A 19,049-nucleotide genomic window follows, 5' to 3' on the forward strand; every position below is an offset into this window, starting at 1 on the left:
CTCTTCCATCTAAGATGCCCACACCACTCTCTTGTGTGACTTCAACCTCCTAGACAACACAAGCTAAAAAAAACAATAATAACAAGAGAAACTATCCTTAACCTCATTAATACACTCAATGTGTACTGCATGTGTCACAACAAACAGACGCCAAAGGCCACATCCTATACCTTGTCTTCTCAACATCACCAACAATCAAGTGCAAACCACCCATAGCTCTGAACTGGACCAACCACTCCCTATATCAAGATAAAATATAAGACCAAATCTTCAGCTCCTTCAAAGACTTTTCAACAGAAAACCTAATGCTTGAACTCATCTATAACCCTAGAAACTCTGCGTTCATCAACAACACTCTTCTAAAGAACATCAACACTTTTCTGGAAAACTATATAAACATTCACACCCCAATTATAAAAGGTATGTGCAAGCCAACGCCTTCAGCACCTTGGTGCTCTACTAAACTTACTGGTGAATAATGATCCATCCACAGGCAGGAAGGAAAATGGACACAAAACAGAACTCCTGAAGACCTCTTGATAGCTACGTCTCTTTGAACAACACACAGACAGCTTATCACATCAGCCAAACCAAAGTAGTGTACAGTGTCATCAATTAATTATGAGAAGAAGAACACTGTTCAACACAATCAAGCACTGCATCAATCACCTGTCAGATCCACCTATCCCTCAGCCAAAGAAGAGTGCAGTGCCATCACCTTCTTTAATGAAAAATACTGAAGATCTGGTAGCATATCGACAACACCAAACCTGCTTCATCCTGTACTTCCCCCCCTTCCCATAGAATCCCGCATTGATCAGCCTTCCAAGTCCTCTCAAGCAGATCGCACTGGCACACTCATACCCTTGCCCTTCATCAAAGCTCTCTCTGGGGATGCCCTTACCACTACTTACCACTGTCAATGCCTCTCTCACTCAAGGATCTTCCTCGAAGCTCCAAAGACAGGCCAGATCTTTCCACTCCTAAAGAAAACTACACTAGACCCTGATGACCATGTCAACTACTGGCAGTCCCAAGGGGGGTTCCACAGCAATCTCTTTCACTGGCTCTCCTCCTACCTTTCCAACCTACACCAGTTTGTACACATGGGCAACACGTCACAAAAGATCCTTATCACCTGTGGAGTCCCCTAGGGTTCCATACTGTCTCCTATCATCTTCAAATTTTACATGGAGTCCCTTGGTACTCTACTAAAAAATAACAGCACCAATATGCCAATGCTACACAACGGTACATGAAAGTCTCCTCTGTTTCAAACACTCAACAACTCAAATGCTGCTTCTCCATCATACGGTTGGATGTCCAGCATCTACCTGAAGCTCAACGTGTTGAAGGAAGAATTCCTTTTATTTGCAAAGAACAATAAGCAGTACAAAACTTGCTCAATGACATTAATGTTGACATCTTTGAATACCAACTTTTACCAACTGCCAAGTCACTTTGATTCACCCTTAACACCAATCTCATCTTCAAGGAACACCATGGGCCTGATTACAACTTTGGAGGAGGTGTTAATCCGTCCCAAAAGTGACGGTAAAGTGACGGATATACCACCAGCCATATTACGAGTTCCATAGGATATAATGGACTCGTAATACGGCTGGTGGTATATCCGTCACTTTACCGTCACTTTTGGGACGGATTAACACCTCCTCCAAAGTTGTAATCAGGCCCATTGTTCCTACTGCTACAGAATGTCAAAAACTGTATTCCAAAAAGCAGCTTTATAACTGCTCTTCAAGCCCCCATACTCTGACATGTAGAGGGTAATAATGCCCTGCTCCATGGCCTCCCAGACTTCACAGTGGCACTGCTTAAGGACATCCTACATGCTGAACATGTGACACATCAACCCCCCATTCTGATGGAACTCCATTAGCTTCCCTTGCTGGCCCACACTATCTTCACAATTAGCTGTATCTTTTACAAAGCCATCATAACCAGCATCCTCTATTATCTTGCAGTCAAGCTCACCAGCTCTAGCTCACCCGAAGCTGGAACACTATCAGAGTGCACACCAAGAATAGTAAAAAAGAAAACAAATGAGACAGCAGATCTTTCCTTCTATGCACCCAGGATATGGAACAATATCCCCGTATCCATCAGTGTCACCCAACACTGCTCCAATTTAGGAAAAAGTTGAAGACTCACCTCTTAAAGAACTCATCACATTGCATAGACCATACACAGCCCATCTTACTCATTGACTTTATGCTTGGCAGAGCACTTCAATGTCTTTTGGCAAGATTTGAGCTATAGAAATACCATATGTAAACATAAATAAGCTAGGAATTGTCCTACATGCAGACCCAGCTGATCAACAAGTGTTTGACATAAGAAAAGTCTCCTAATGTGGAGACTTTAGGATTGTTCCAAAATTCAAGCGCTCTGCTGTGAAGATCCTGTTTAAACAGTAGTAAAAACAGTAATGGAATTGCAGAGGTATGTGGTATTGCCTGTTGAATGACAGTAAGGTTTCATCAATAACAAAATAAGGTGACGTGCAAACGATTGATGTAAATACTGGGCAAAGATGCATTCAAGAAGAAACATTCTAAAAACTTGCTTTCATTGTTACCATTGGCTATGGTCACCTCTGACATACAGCAGCCCACGCTCCAATGAGACTTCCTTTGTAGCTGCACAGCTACGTAACAGTGTTAAAAATTAGCAGCTCATAATCTGCCTCTATTTGTGGTGCACTTTAACTTGGTTATAGTGACTTTACACCTACTCCTACTCCAGATTATGTCACCCAACATACGGTTGATCCTATCAAACAGTTTTTTGGACGTTTAGTGGTACGTTTGAGAACTAATATAGAAAAAAAGGAAACCTGGTCATTTTGAATATCCTGCCAATTGTGGATACTGGCAGTGTCTTCCAGAATGCAATTTGTTAACTGAGTAAAGCTACACCTTTGGTTAGATTACCATCCAAGAGTTTCTGATCATTATGGTAGAGGTTAATTCCAGGGAAGCAGAACAGTGTGGCTTCCCGTTTTAGTATTCCTCGTGCAGTGTCAAATCAGTGCTCCGGGCAAGTGATGTGCAAGGAAAACAGATGTTTTGTATGAGTTACACCCCACTCCCAAAAACCTGAGGCATCTTTAAATTCTCTCAAAGTACTAGATATCATGGCAGTTGTCCCCATGTATAGCCCTAATATATATTGTATTATCTGCATACAGAGAGACAATAAGGGACTCCTCTGCATAAGGAATGGCCCATTCAAGCTCCATCTGTCAGAGTTTAGCTACTATTGCCAGTTTTAAGGTATGCTGAGCCAGTGTTGTGTAAAGGTTTGAATGTGTGTCAAACGTTTGAGGAGAGCTGTGGGCATTCGAGCCATTTGCTTAGTCGAGTGGGGGACTTATTGAGTATCTGGGTGAGTACGGCACCTATGGGGTTGAGTTGTCCTTTGGTGAATATGTAGAGACAACAAGTGTATCTCTACTACCTTGACCATCTGCTTTCTAACGAAGCAATATCTCTGTGAAAGTACACCTAACCTAAGCTTTTGCAACCTGTTCATGTCCTGTCTCCTTCACAGTACAGACTAATACCGTTTGCTTGCTGAGTGAATTTTTACCATAACCTTCCATTGCTAGCTACCTGAAGCTCAAGAAATGTATCTTTCATGTGGCTTTTCCATACATTTCTGTGATGGAAACGTCCGGAATCAGCAGGAATTCACAAAAGTCCTACCACCCAGCGTTACCCCACTTGTACCGATAAAAATGCTGCGCCATTTGTGTGGCTGGGCCTAGTACCGAGGCAGGAATGTGTTGGGCCTGGCCTTCTCTCTAGGGTCACCTCCAAACGTTTAACCTTCACCCCTCCTATTTTCTGAACCTGTTTTTGTTGGCTTTTAGGATTCTGTGCACTTTACCATCACTAACCAGTGCTAAACTGCTTGTGCTCTCTCCATTAACCATGGTAAAATTGGCTTACACCCAATTACCACATTTATTTTACATGTAAGTTCCTAGTAAAGTGGTACTACATGTACCAAGGGCCTGTAAATTAAATGTTACTAGTGGGTCTGCAGCACTTACTTTGCCACCCACTTACGAAGTCTTTTCAAACATGCCACTGCAACCTGGTTGTGCAGATTTAAACTGCCATTTCGATAAACCTTTCACCAGGTCCTAAATATATATAATATGGTGAAAGGTTTTTCGAAATGGCCTAAAAACTGATTTAGGAGTTTTTCACTATATATATATATATATATATATATATATATATATATATATCCCAGGGTAGATCTTAAACAGCCCATACAGCAGGGTGCATTGCAATTAAAAAGTTGGACATGTACTTTTTAGTTTTACATCATGGGAGTAAAAACTCCTAAATCAGTTTTTAGGACACAACACCTACCTCTCCCATAGGATAATATTTGGCTACCTTATAAACTGTAAACTTCGTACTTGTATAGCGCACTACTCACCCGTTAGGGTCTCAAGGCGCTGTACGCATACCGATGTGGAACCCCTCCTGGCTTTTCCCTGTGAGGTGCCCACTCCTGGGCAATCTCCAAGGTGAAGCCAGGCATCCCAGCGCTGTTGGGGCCGTTGTGGAGATTAAGCAAGCTATTGCCCAGAGTTACAGAGTGGGACCCATGAATTAGATTAGGCACCGATGCAAGAATTATCAGGTCCGAGGAAATTGAGTCCAAGACCCGCCGAGGCGGGAATTGAACCCTGGTCCCGGGCCAGATTTCTGCATCAGGGTCTGCCGCTCTAACCATTGAGCCACACTTCTTATTACTTTTAATAAATGATAACTTTTGTGCGGGAGCAGATAAGAATGTCATGTTTGGTGTCTGAAAATTTGTAATTGTAAGAAAATGGGTTCTGGTTGTAGTATTCCCCCTACTTTTTTGCCTGGGTTTTTGAAGCAACTTTGACTGGAGTTCACTGGGCTCCTGCTAACTAGGTCCCCAGTGCCAGTGTTCCTTACTTAAAAAAAGACACCTTGTCACTTGATCCCCAAGTGGCCAGACCCTTTACCACCCCTGTAAGCCCCTAGTAAATGGTATCCCGGATACCTAGGTACTGAAGAGGGGCCCTAAGAGTTGCAGCACAACTTGTGCCACTCTAAGGGACACACCAAGCAGACTGCTACTGCACGCTGTGTGGCAAGTTTTTTCCTAAAAGTGAAAATACATGTCACAGATCCCTGTGTGCCATGTCCCCTGCCACTGGAAGTAATATTTGTAAGTCATCCCTACGGCAAACCTGACAGCCCTAAGGGAGGGTCTCTATTATTACATGTGAGAGCATACCTGCATGCTGGTGAATTCCACTACTGCCAGTGCAAGTGATTAGAGAAGCCATTTGAAACCATGTACTGGACACTGGTGAAAACGAGTTCCCAAGCTACATGTTGGCTTCACTGAAAATAGGGATGTTTGGTATCAAACATCTCGTATTGATAAACCCACACTGCCATCTCTGGGCCTCCTCCACTACGAATGGAACTCTTTGTTCTGGACTTTAGAAGGTAACTTTTTCAGTGGGACTAACCTGGACCCTCTCTAAAGCCCATGCTCCATCACGGTCAGCCTGAGCTTCCGTTTTTCACCTGATCTTGCATGACCAGGTAACCATGGGTGACGCTTTGTGCTTTTAGGCACTATATTTACTTTAAATCTTTAAAATTGCACATATCTGGTTCAACAGATTGAATTTTTGTTGTTTTGTTGTCAAATAATTTATTAAACTGTACACTATTTTCTAAAATGATGTGGGATTTTTATTGTGTTGCGTTTTCCCTTTATTGTTGTTTGTGTACTGCATAAATACTTTACACGTTGCCTCTAAGTTGAATCAAACTGCTTTTGTGCCAAGCTAAAACAGAGTTAACTGAGTGACTTTGTGGTTCACCCTGCCCAGTATTGCAGCTCTTCCTTGAGTACGGTTTCATTCCAATCAAGCAACAACCCAATTTCTCACAAAATTCTCACAAACCAAGGTCAATGGGAGCCTCTGTTACAGAAACATGAGGAAATATGTGTGCTTTGCCAAGGTTTGTGGCTTCCAAGGGCTTATGGGTAAGAAAATGTGTTAAGTCACACAAGTCACCCTACCCTGGATTCCGCTCAGTGCCCACCCTGGAATCCGCTAGATGCCTAGCTTGCAAAAATGTGCAGGTTTCCCTAGTTGCGGATGAACTAGGGACCAAAATCTACAACTTCTCATATTGTAAAAAAAAAAAAAGGGTCAGTTTTCAGTGGAAAAATGTGATGTGTCTATGTTGTGTTTTGAGCCTTTTCCTGTTGCGAGCATCAGGCCTACCCACCCAAGTGAGATAGCATTTTTATCGAGAGACCTTGGGGAAAGCTGAGTGGTAGGAAATGTTTGGCTCCCTGCAGATTTCAGAACTTTTCCTCACAAAATCTAGTCAACATTTGAGGTTTATAAAGGCTTCTGGATAGGTAAACGTGGTGAGAACTAAGTCACCCCAGACTTGATTCCCTTTGGTGTCTAGTTTTCAAAAACGTGCAGGTTTGCTAGTTTTCCTTGGATGTGGGTTGAGCTAAGGCCCAATATCCACAGCTACCCACACTGCAAAAAAGAGTCAGTTTTCAGTGGAATATGTGATAAGTCCATATTGCATTTTGTGCAATTTACTATTGCAGGCACTAGGCCTACCCACACAAGTGAAGTATCACTTTTATCAGGGAGACTTTAGGAAATGCAGGGTGCTAAGACATTTGTGTCCCCTCACAGATTCCGGAAGTTTTCCTTAGAGAAATGTGAGGAAAATGTGCGTTTGTAGTCAATATTTGAGGTTTGCAAGGGGTTCTAGGCAAATTACCTACTGACAGCCACACAAGTTAACCCACCCAGGATTTCACAATGTGCCTATTTTTCAAAAATATGCAGATTTGCTAGGTTTCATTAGGTCTCGGCTGAGCTACGACCCAAAATCCACAGGTACCCACATTGCAAAAAAAAAAAAATATATTGATTTTCAGTGGAAATATGTAAGGTGTCCATGTTGTCTTCGGACACTTTCCTATTGAAGCCACTAGGCTTAACCATAAAAGTGAGATACCATTTTCATCAAACTATGGGGAATCCTGGTGGTGTAAAATTTGTGGTTACCTGCAGATTCCATATTTTATCACAGAAATGTGAGAAAAATGTGTGTTGTTAGTGAAGGTTTGTGTTTTGCAAAGGTTTCTGGGTAAAAACATCTTTCGTTGATGCCATGTTTAGGCAAAGGCAATTTTTTTTACTGAATCCTTTTTAGGGTCGAGCCTGCGTTGCATGCGCTCGCGCATGCGTATCGCAGCGAGACGCTTTAGTGTTTAGAAAAGGGCTCGGAGCCCTGTTGACCTCATGTCAGTGGTTTTCATTGGTTCGTGGGCTTGCCTATTAAAATCTGCTTGCTTTCATTAGTCGAAGGCATGCATACGTCATGCCTTTTCCGGTGGCTAGCCCTCCTCGAGCGCATCGTCCAAGTACAGAAAACATGCAAGGCTCGTTTTTTTCTGTCCGGCTCGTGGACTACTTTTTCTCTAATTTACTAGCGCGATTTCGCTTGGCAGAAATCGAGCGCTTTACATAGTTAATTGCACTTTTTCGGGTTACGTGCATAAATGCACTGTAGCCGATAATAGTTTAGAACGCAATCAGCTCTAACATGAGCAAACGCGAGACCCGTTGCATTGCAAATGCTTCTTTTGTTCCGAAAAGTCACATTTAGCCATATAACAGCGTCCAGCCAAGGGAATCCACAAACCCTGGGTATCGTTAGAATCCCCAAATATTTAGCCACGAAGGACACTCATTTGGTGAGGTTACCTTAAGTAACAAAAAAAGTTATGGAGCCCTAAGCACGAACTACTCCAAATAGCCAAAAAGGGCTCAGCACTGGACTGAAAATGCCTCAGCAGTTAGGGGGTGAACGTGGATGGGCTCCTTCATTGACGGTACTAAATGAAATTGGTTATTCCACCCTGTCTTTCTTTACCTCAAAACCGCTTGTTAAAAGAAACAAATATGTCGTTGCTGGACAGCGGTTGTGACCTCAGTCTTATGTTTTCCCTCACTCTATAGCACTTAGCTGAATTTTCTCACATTTACATTTCTGGTGCGCACACGCCAACACTTTACAAGAGGAAAGGGAGAGATTATTACAGAAATAGTGGGGAGAAAGTACTTCTGCCAGTGACTTATGTTGAAGAGGTGGCATTCTGGGGTGCAAGTCAAACAAAATGTGGCAATTTTGGTTTTAAAAATCGGGAGTCTCCCGCCTGAACCGGGTCTATGGGCCTGTCCGCTGTGGTAAATTATTTCCAGTCCGCAGCTCCCACTAAACCCTACCAGCTCCATGACCGCCATGATCTGTGTGTGGCGTCATCGGTGCAGGTGCTTTACACAGCGCCTTGACGCCCTCTCCCCAAGTTCAAAGCACCTTCCAACCGCCTCTCTCAGCCCCTGCAGCTTGAGGGCAGATGACGTAATACGTCACGGTGGCTAATAAAACCACGTTACATGACGTCACCCATAAAGAGCCTCCGCCGTCAACTGTAACCGTGCAGGAGCCACGTGAGTCGCTGCGTCCAATCGGTGCGCGGGAAGAAGGTGGGTGGCTGCTGTTGCTCTTCCGGCGTCCGAGGACCTGGTGACTGACAGGAGCGATGACCAACAGCTGGCGGGAGGCGAGTGACAGACAGCCAACGGAGGGCGGGGGCGGGGTGTGTTGTGTTGCTGTTTCAGTGCCCGGAGCGCAGGGAGAGGGAGGCCGAGGGACCTGGGGTCCGCACCGCAGGTGTCAGTAGCAGGTACCGGGATGGTGAGGGAAGCTGCCGCTGTGCCCGAGAAAGGACGGTTGTTAAGTCACCGACGGTTTACTTGAGGTGCTCGTTTCAGAATATAGACATTTGTTGTGCCCTATGGCGTCACTTCCGGTGACGTCACGCAGATAGTTAAACTCACCTCTATCCTGATGTCATCAGAGAGCAGTCTGTTGGTTTGCTGGCATCAGAGCACGCCTCGTTGCGATGACGTAAAACAGGTCACGCTGTTTACTACGTCATAGTCTACGTCACACTGGTGACAATAAATTTCAATACCGAAGCTAGACTGTAAGTCACACTGCTTGTGACCTAACACAGACCGACACACTGAGTGCCCCCCCCCCCCCCATGCTGAAGACAAAAAGTACCTTCCACATTGTCCCTGGCCTTATAGCAACACTCCAGGCTGGTAACAGTACATGCTGATGACATCACCGAGCACGTCACGCTAGCGCCACTATCCCACTGCGAACGCCAGCATGCCACAGTGCTGAGACTCTAGATGGGTCCAGTGGGAACTCCAACTCTAGCACCTGGTCACCTAAACGCCATAGAAAGCCATACCCTCAAGCAGTGAGGTCACCTACGACCCATGGAAGCTCTATCCCAAGCAGTCAGGTAACCCACGACCCATGGAAGCTCTATCCCAAGCAGTCAGGTGACCTACGACCCATGGAAGCTCCATCCCAAGCAGTCAGGTGACCTACGACCCATGGAAGCTCTATCCCAAGCAGTCAGGTCACCTATGACTTATGGAAGCTCTATCCCAAGCAGTCAGGTAACCCACGACCCATGGAAGCTCTATCCCAAGCAGTCAGGTGACCTACTGCCCATGGAAGCTCCATCCCAAGCAGTCAGGTGACCTACTGCCCATGGAAGCTCTATCCCAAGCAGTCAGGTGACCTACTGCCCATGGAAGCTCTATCCCAAGCAGTCAGGTCACCTATGACTTATAGAAGCTCTATCCCAAGCAGTCAGGTAACCCACGACCCATGGAAGCTCTATCCCAAGCAGTCGGGTCACCTACGGCCCATGGAAGCTCCATCCCAAGCAGTCAGGTCACCTACGACCCATGGTCTATACCAAGCAGTCAGGTCACCTACGACTTATGGAAGCTCTATCCCAAGCAGTCAGGTCACCTACGACTCATGGAAGCTCTAGCCCAAGCAGTCAGGTGACCTACGATCCATGGTCTGTCCCAAGCAGCCAGGTCACCTACGACTTATGAAAGCTCTATCCCAAGCAGCCAGGTCACCTACGACTCATGGAAGCTCTATCCCAAGCAGGCAGCTAACCTATGACCCATGGAAGCTCTATCCCAAGCAGTCAGGTGACCTACGGCCCATGGAAGCTCTATCCCAAGCAGTCAGATGACCTACGGCCCATGGAAGCTCTATCCCAAGCAGTCAGGTGACCTACGGCCCATGGAAGCTCTATCCCAAGCAGTCAGGTAGCCTGCGACTCATGGAAGCTCTATCCCAAGCAGTCAGGTAACCTACAACCCATGGAAGCTCTATCTCAAGCAGTCAGGTGACCTACGGCCCATGAAAGCTCTATCCTAAGCAGTCAGGTGACCTACGACCCATGGAAGCGCTATCCCAAGCAGTCAGGTGACCCACCCCCCATGGAAGCTCTATCCCAAGCAGTCAGGTGACCAAGGACCCATGGAAGTTCTATCCCAAGCAGTCAGGTGACCTATGGCCCATGTAAGCTCTATCCCAAGCAGTCAGGTGACCAAGGACCCATGGAAGCTCTATCCCAAGCAGTCAGGTGACCTACGGCCCATGTAAGCTCTATCCCAAGCAGTAAGGTAACTTACGACCCATGGAAGCTTTATCACAGACAGTCAGGTGAACTATGACTCATGGAAGCTCTATCCCAAGCAGTCAGGTGACCGAGGACCCATGGAAGCTCTCTCTCAAGCAGTCAGGTGACCTACGACTCATGTAAGCTCTATCCCAAACAGTCAGGTAACTTACGACCCATGGAAGCTCTATCACAGGCAGTCAGGTGAACTATGACTCATGGAAGCTCTATCCCAAGCAGTCAGGTGACCGAGGACCCATGGAAGCTCTATCCCAAGCAGTCAGGTGACCTACGACTTATGTAAGCTCTATCCCAAGCAGTCAGGTGACCTACGGCCCATGTAAGCTCTATCCCAAGCAGTCAGGTAACTTACGACCCATGGAAGCTCTATCACAGGCAGTCAGGTGAACTATGACTCATGGAAGCTCTATCCCAAGCAGTCAGGTCACCTATGACCCATGGAACCTCTATACCAAGCAGTAAGGTGACCTACGACCCATGGAAGCTTTATCCCAAGCAGTTAGGTGACCTACGACCCATGGAAGCTCTGTCCCAAGCAGTTAGGTGACCTACGACCCATGGAACCTCTATCCCAAGCAATCAGGTGACCGATGACCCATGGAAGCTCTGTCCCCAGCAGTCAGGTCACCTACGACCCATGGAAGCTCTATCCCAAGCAGTCAGGTGACCGAGGACCCATGGAAGCTCTATCCCAAGCAGTCAGGTCACCTACGACCCATGGAAGCTCTATCCCAAGCAGTAAGGTGACCTACGACCCATGGAAGCTTTATCCCAAGCAGTTAGGTGACCTACGACCCATGGAAGCTCTGTCCTAAGCAGTCAAGTGACCTACGACCCATGGAACCTCTATCCCAAGCAGTTAGGTGACCTACAACCCATTGAAGCTCTATCCCAAGCAGTGAGGTGACCTACGACCCATTGAAGCTCTGTCCAAAGCACTCAGGTGACTACGACCCATGGAAGCTCCATCCCAAGCAGTCAGGTGACCTACAACCAAGGAAAGCTCTACAGCCAATGCCCCACATCCATCCAGTCCCGTGCTGCGCATTGGCGTGCGTGGCAGGGAGTTGGCCACAGGGCCTGGCCTGCAGCCAGGCCCCGCCCCAAACCCTGTGCATGGCAGGTACTTGTGCAAGGCCATGTGCCCAACCTCCACGTGGGTTAATGTTCGATTGTTACATACATACATATACACACACACATATATATTCACTTAAAAGAAACAGAGGTTACAGGGACATTATAGTTAGGATTTAGAATTAAAAAAAACATAGAAATTCACTAAAAATACCAATGGTTACACGGATATTATCGTTAGGCTCACATTTTAAAATATAAAAATTCATGTGATATAGTAACTATAACTTGCGCCCCCACCGTGCACAATTATGTGATCAATGTTACTGCAGATGTTACAGTGACATTATCAATGATGTTATGAAAGATATTGTGAGTGCTATAATTTATGGGGTAATTAGCAGTGGACCAGAGCTAAGAGGTCAGGGTGTCCATACCCTGGCCCCTTTAGTTTTTGAACATCTTTTTTTTGTGAGACTCGGCTGAAGCCAAATCCCAGGGTGGCTGCCAACACTTCATTGAAGAGTTGGCAGCCAATCAGATCTCAGCACAAGATTAGGAGGGTGTGCGAAGGCTTACATCCTCATATATACACACTTGCATTTTCTTTAGTTTCTCTATAACTACTGAACGGATTTACACCAAATAACTAAAAGTTTGCTTTCTGGACCAAGTGCTACCTTTCTGCCAAATTTGGTGGAATTCTGTGCAGTGGTTTGGGCTCAATCGCTGTTCAAAATCCCTATGGAAAAATGAATAGGGGAAAAAAGCTCCTTTTTCTCGTCCCTCGTTTGATGGATCATCCTGAAACTTTCCAGGCAGCAACAATTTTTTTTGGGGGGAAATTTTGTGAAAATTCATCAACCAGTGATTAATATATAGGCAAGTAAAAAAAACGCCTTTTCTATAGAAAATAGGTCCTAACTAAATTTTATATATATGTATAATATATATATGCGTATCCCAAACGTTCTGCCTTTATTAGCTGTTTTGTACAAAGATCTGTATATTTCATGAAACCTTGAAATAACCTTGTTTAGCAAGGTTGCAAGTCTAAAATTTAACTCATTTCCTAGTTTATCTTATGTGCTCAATCGTTACCACTTGTTTGTTTTTTTCCTGAAAAACATTGAAGGACATTGAAAGTAAGGTGTTGGCCTTCGTATAGAATAACAATCTCATAGGATTTCAAATGCAATACATAAGGGAGTCTTGAAAAAGCCCAAAATGGGGAGATACATCTAAACAGCCTAGCTTTGCCCGTATTGGAGTGTAAGTAAATTCTTTATTGGCAATGAATGAAAATCATTGCATATAAACAAACATAAATACATTTAGCGCTGGATAAGTTTTGACAATAAGTATTTTCAAATGTTTTGAAAAAGTGAAGTATAGGGAGTGGCAAATCAAGTTAAAATTGATTGCATTAAAAATTAGCTACAAAATATTCATTGTAGGGTGATCATGGTAGGGCCGAGGCTGCTGCCTGCTGAAAGTGTTCATCAGTTTCAATTTTGGGAAGCCGTATTTACTGTGTGAGCAGCCTTGCTACGTTTATCAAAAACCTAGTGGGCTTGCATAACTGTATGCTGTGACCGTTTATACAGGCCATAATGGTGGACGGTGTGATCTGATCTGAAGGGCCCTCAAAGCTGGGCGCACCAACTTCTATCCGAGAGGTAAGACGTCAGGTCTCGCGCACAAGAAATGAAGTAAACTTTCTTGACTGTGACCGCACAGGTGACATTTTCTGTCCGGTCATCACTGCTTCCAGGAGGGAACCAAGACCTTTGAGGGAAAGCGCCCATTCAAAATAATAATGAGTATTGAGTGGGCGCTGCAATGCGAGTCTTCAGATAAAGTTGCGGTCTCCAGGAGGCGTAGGAGTGCTGGCTGTTTTTGCGCAAACTCTGCCTTTTCAGTGATTGGAGATTGTTGGTTTGCTTCCTTGTTCCTGATATTTATAAAGGCAGAGAAACCCATGTTGAGTTCCAGGCATTAACCATTGTCTACGAGTTTGTATGTTTGGACTGTCTCCTCATTTCTAATAAACAGATGGCGGCCAGTGAGTCTTGTGGGGCTGCCCTAAGCTTCCAGCAAAGTTTTTTAGAAGGGCAGCATTCATGACTGGGCGACTATGGACAGGCTACTCCAGTCTGACCTGAGATTGGGATGTGTGTTGCGGAAGCCGAAAAGGGGTTTGAAGAGGGACGATTGAAGCAGGTTTAGGGTGGTAGCATCTCTCCCCTTTAAGGATTCAAACCCATACGTGAGTGATAGAAGGAATTTTGCTTTAATGACCTATAACAGATAATGTTGTGATGTGCTGCAGATCTTGTTTTGTAGTACTTAAAATGCAAACAGAAGTTTTTTGGCTAGGGCTGTACTATGAGTGAGGTGCGCTCTGAAAGATAATCGGGCACCCATTACCACTAAGTATTTGTATCATTTAACCAGTCTAAAGGTTTTCCGGAAGCTGTCCAGCTGAAGCTTGGGTTAATGCACCTTGTATTGGTAGAGAAGTAGACCACTTTTGTTTTGTTGTGGTTTAGTTCCAACCCCATCATTTGAGTGTAGTGGACCAAGTCCAAGTTGACCTAACACTGGAGGCCGGTCGGAGCTTGGCTTAATAGAACAGTGTCATCGGAATATTGGAGACATCTGAGCGTCTCACCTGAAAATTTGGGGGAATGACACACCACTTCAAATAGTTGGCTGTCAAGGTCAGCAATGTAAATGTTGAATAAGCAGTGGTCTCACACACACCCCTGCTTTAGGCCGGTGTAAGTGGGAATCTTGCAGGTGATTTTGTGTCCATTACCGATTTTAATTGAGACCTAAGTGTCTGGGTGTGTGGTTTTAGGACTCTGAGCTCTTTACCACTGCTGACCAGTGCTAAAGTGTCAGTGCTCGCTGGCTACATTGTATTGCTGATTGGTTTAACCATGATTGGCCTATTTGGTTTACTAGTAAGTCCCCAGTATAGCGTACTATGTGTGGCCTTGGCCTGTAAGTTAAATGCTACTAGAGGGCCTGCAGCACTGATTGTGCCACCCACTCAGTAGCCTTGTAAACGTGGCTCAGACCTGTCACTGCAGTGTCTGTGTGTGCAGTTTTAAACTGCCATTTCAACTAGGCAAGCGCTGCTAACTTCTAGCCCAACCCTTCCTTCTTAGTACATGTAAGTCACCCCTAAGGTAGGCCCAATGCAGCCCCATTGTTAGGGTGCAGTGTATTTAAAAGGTAGGACATGTACTGGTGTGTTTTATATGTCCTTATAGTGAAATACAGCTAACTTCGGTTTTCACTCTCGCAAGGCCTTTTAAAGAGTCCAAACAGCCGAGGGGATGAGAACTCTGATTCTTGAGAATAGACTAGGCATTTTGTTCCTGCAAAATATTACAAGAAACACAGCCCAGTTCTCAGGCGGATGGCAGAAGCATTTTGTTAAGAACATTTAGGGGCCAATTTAAGTTTTGGTGGGTGAAGTTTTCTCTGTCAGTCTAGTAGAGGGCTTAACGACCACCAGCTAAATTAAGAAATGACCGCCAATGTGGGGGCCATGTCAAAAGTATTGTCAGGAACCACCATCACCGCAATTCCTGTTAATGCTTTTTTAAGCTTGTCATACTGCTCCGTCAACATAATGGAGCTGTCCATCAAACTTACTTTTCTTTGAATTTGTCTTAAAGGGAAATCGTGAAATGCAATTTTCTTTTTGGAAAAAAAATGCTTCCCTCGCCATTGGAGTGCCATCCCACGGCAAGTGGGGCATTGAGCAGCTCTCACTGCCCCTTCCTGCCAGGGTTTTTCTGTTTGTCGACAGGTAATGGAAACTGACCTGTATGCCTTCCCATATAAATTAGGAGAGCAGACATATAGGTCAGCCCCCGATGGCCCTTACTCCATCGAAGGGGTTTAATCATGGTGGCGATAGAGTAGGTTCCGATGTGGCTACACCAAAGGGCCTTACGCTTCTAAATCGGGGGGATGGACCATTATGTCGGCAGTAAGGATACTCCGCCACCATTACAACGGAGTATCCTTACCACCAATATTTAAATTGGGCCCTTAGCTAGCCTGTGTTGTTGTTAGTCTTATAGATCCTCATTCCAGTTTTCTTTACATATTTTCCATGTGGCTCACATGGATCCATGCGCAGCTCTCAAGTGAGCAAGATGTGACAATAAATACAGCCTTGATTTTGGCCCTGAGTGTTAAACCGTCCGCTGTCAGTGGGCCTTGTATTGTGATCCAAACATTCTCACCCTCTTCTCAATCTCTCATGCCGAATATTCAATTTCCCTTTAACCAGCATAGTTTTTTATTTATTTATGCATCCTCTGGCTTATATTTCCAATATAGAACCAAGCATGCCAGACTGCACTAGATCATGAGTTTTCTTCTTAAAGAGTAAGTGTATGTGTGTGTTGTAAAGTGGAACAGGTTATGCCTTATAAGCAGAGATCTTTCAGTACTGTGGCTGTTCATTCTCAGCCTTCTTCAGATTACCAGACTATAGATGTGCACTCAGTGTGCATGTTTCAAGTGACAGCACTGAACAATCCCAAGTTAGTGTTTACACCAAGAATATGAAGAGTGTCTCTTATTGAACATCATTTGGTTTTGTTCCTCTGTTAGGATGCTTCGATGGACACCTTTCCTGAGCCCAAGGGACCAATGATTGCAGATGCTCCCACTGAGTAGAACCAGATGCGCCGCGGGGTTCTCCAGCCCCTGGGCAATGAGCACCACCTGGAAAGAGAAGAAGAAGAGCGGCGGAGGAGGCGTCAGGATCCCGGCGGACCCTTGGCTTCACAGACCCTTCCCTCGTCCACAGTGGGAGTAATCCCAGTCTTTGTGTTTCCTGCAGAACTTGCCTTCTTCGCCGATGACCAAAGCAGCCACAAGCAAGTGCTCACCCTCTACAACCCCTTCTTGTCAGTGCTGAAGTTCAAAGGTAAAGAGCCACAAGAAGTTATTTCTAGCACCTGTAGTCTTCTAAAACTGTGTATTTTACTTAGGGTAAACTTATTTTCGGTTGTGAGATCTTTTGTCGGCACACATCACTTCCTAAAGTGTGATCATCGACTAGTGCCATAAGCATTTCTTGCACCTTCAAGCTGACCTCTGTGCTGCTCTGACAGCTGCACCATATATTTCTGCATATTGAACTCCCCACCCTATAGAAATCCTCTAGGCTATGAGGAAATGTTGTGAATATACAACCAGCAATAGCTGGAATAATCCCAGGACTGCAGGTGTGCCTATTTGCTTGGGGGGGAGTTGTGTACTAAAATGCTTACACAGATTGATCTATTTGGTATGTCTGTTGCTTGGTCCTAGCCAGTAGCAAGACTCCTGCATTGAACCATTGACAAAATGTTGGTGACATAGGTCAGTGTATATTTTCAATAGAGATTGCTAGTAATAGTTCTGCCTTGGGAATACTGTTCTTTGCTCTGGAATTAGTGAGGGGTGACGTGGGAATGCCTTGCTCCACAATGATTGCTCTTTTAAGTCTCTTCCTTTTTAGGTTGAGCACGTAAGCACTTTGACCTGTTGTACGTATTGTGGGCTTTTGATCACGCCCACCTGACACCCAATTCATTTGTGTGCTTGCCTTTCAAAAATCACTTGATGTCATTGGTAAATGCTTTTCGTTTGCTGCGCCTTGAGGCCGTTTTTGTCACGCCTTCCAGACTGCTCCCGTTAAATGGATGATTTCACAATTGATGATATACTTCATTGTGGCCAAACAATTTTTTTCTTTTGTTTCTCCCCTTCGTGCTGCCTGGCAGCCATGGCGCACACAGCATGAACAGGCAAAACAGCGTGAGTTCGATCAGCGGTATTGGAGCACTGGTCAAATTGTTCACAGTTACCTAATCAGAGTAATTTCTTGTGGCTCTCCCCTTAAAACACTTGAAATTGATAAATGCTTTACGTAAAACAGAAATCCTCAAAGTGAAAGCGACTCTCCCGGCACAGCAGAGAGCCGATGCTACAATATTCACTGCACTGAGGAAACTCTCCCCATAATGCTTTGCAGGGTATTACATTTACAAAATATTTTTGCTTATAACTAAGCCTGTGGTGGTACAAGGACGATGGGACCACCACTGAAACGTTCATAACAACATGCTTTTTCTGTGTACTTTATCTCTGGGTGCCCGAATTAGGTTAGTGAGGACCCCTAAATAATAACCACTCCCACCATTCAGTGTCTTTTTAAGCGCTCTCATGGCTGGAACTTTTGTTTTACAGCTTGGACTAGCTTGTGTTTTAAGGGCCTTGTTTGTAATATCATTGCTATAGGCCTGCAATCCCTGAAAATGTGTAATGCACTACGCCCTTTAGGGGCTAAATATATGGTTACAGTGCATTACTGTCTGCCAGTTTCATTTTGTATGGTTATACCCTGTAGTGTTTAACTATATAGTTAGATGGCCACGTTTCTTACAAATGCTGTTCTCATTGTGGTGTCCCCTAAAGGGCTGTTCTAAGCATTACAGTCATATAAACATACTAAAATATTCGTGCATGGAAACTTGCCCCATAATGCTTTGCAAAACATTTTTTGCTCATAACTCATCCTGTGGTGCTCCTAGAAAGAACAATGGGAACGCCTTCAAATCTTTGACCACAATGTGCTCTTTCTGTCTACATCATCCCTGGGTTCCTACACTGTGTTAGTAGGGACTCCACAATAATAACCCCTACCACCATTCATTATCTTTCTAAGCTCTCTCATGGCCAAACATTTGTTTTACAGCTGGGGAAGTTATGTTTTATGGGCATTGCTTGTATTACCATTGCAATAAGTCTGCTAGCCTTGAAAATGTGTAATGCACCACGCCCTCTAGGGGCTGCTTATGTGGTTACACTGCATTATTTTCTCCCATTCTGTTTGTCATGTGCTTATGCTCTCCTAGGCTGACTATATGGCTACATGACCATGTTTCTTGCAAATGCTATTTTTATTGTGGTGGAGCTGTTCTGAGCATTGCAATCAATGTACTATAATATTTGAAGCACGAAAACTAACCCCATAATGCTTTGCATGGCGCTAATTTAACAACATATTCTTGATCATACCAGTCTGTGGTCCTGGGACAATGTGCCCACCGTCAAAATGCACTTTCTGTCTACATCATCTCTAGGTCCCCACACTAAGTTAGTGGGGACCCCAAAATAAAGACCCCCTCTCCCACCATTTGTAGTGTCTTTTAAGCTTTCTCATGGCTAGAACCTTTGTTTTACAGCTGGGGGAAGTTTTGTTTTAAAGCCCTTATTTGTAATATCAT

At 44.7% G+C, this 19,049-nt stretch overlaps 1 protein-coding gene across 4 annotated transcripts in view; it reads left to right on the forward strand.

Annotated features, from left to right (window-relative positions):
* Nucleotides 1-8,597: 8,597 nt before the first annotated feature.
* MOSPD3 (motile sperm domain containing 3) overlaps nt 8,598-19,049 on the forward strand; it is a 35,882-nt gene continuing 25,430 nt past the window's right edge. Inside the window, exons 1-2 of one of the 4 annotated variants that reach the window (XM_069215663.1) lie at nt 8,598-8,700; nt 16,384-16,702. In XM_069215663.1, coding sequence (XP_069071764.1) covers nt 16,456-16,702 — 247 coding nt within the window. In that variant the 5' untranslated portion in view covers nt 8,598-8,700; nt 16,384-16,455. Of the gene's footprint in view, nt 8,701-8,730; nt 8,899-16,383; nt 16,703-19,049 lie in introns of those variants that run through there. The other 3 variants (XM_069215661.1, XM_069215660.1, XM_069215662.1) reach the window with 3 other exon arrangements.

Source organism: Pleurodeles waltl, chromosome 12 (assembly GCF_031143425.1).
Source record: "Pleurodeles waltl isolate 20211129_DDA chromosome 12, aPleWal1.hap1.20221129, whole genome shotgun sequence".
Lineage (NCBI taxonomy): Eukaryota > Metazoa > Chordata > Amphibia > Caudata > Salamandridae > Pleurodeles > Pleurodeles waltl.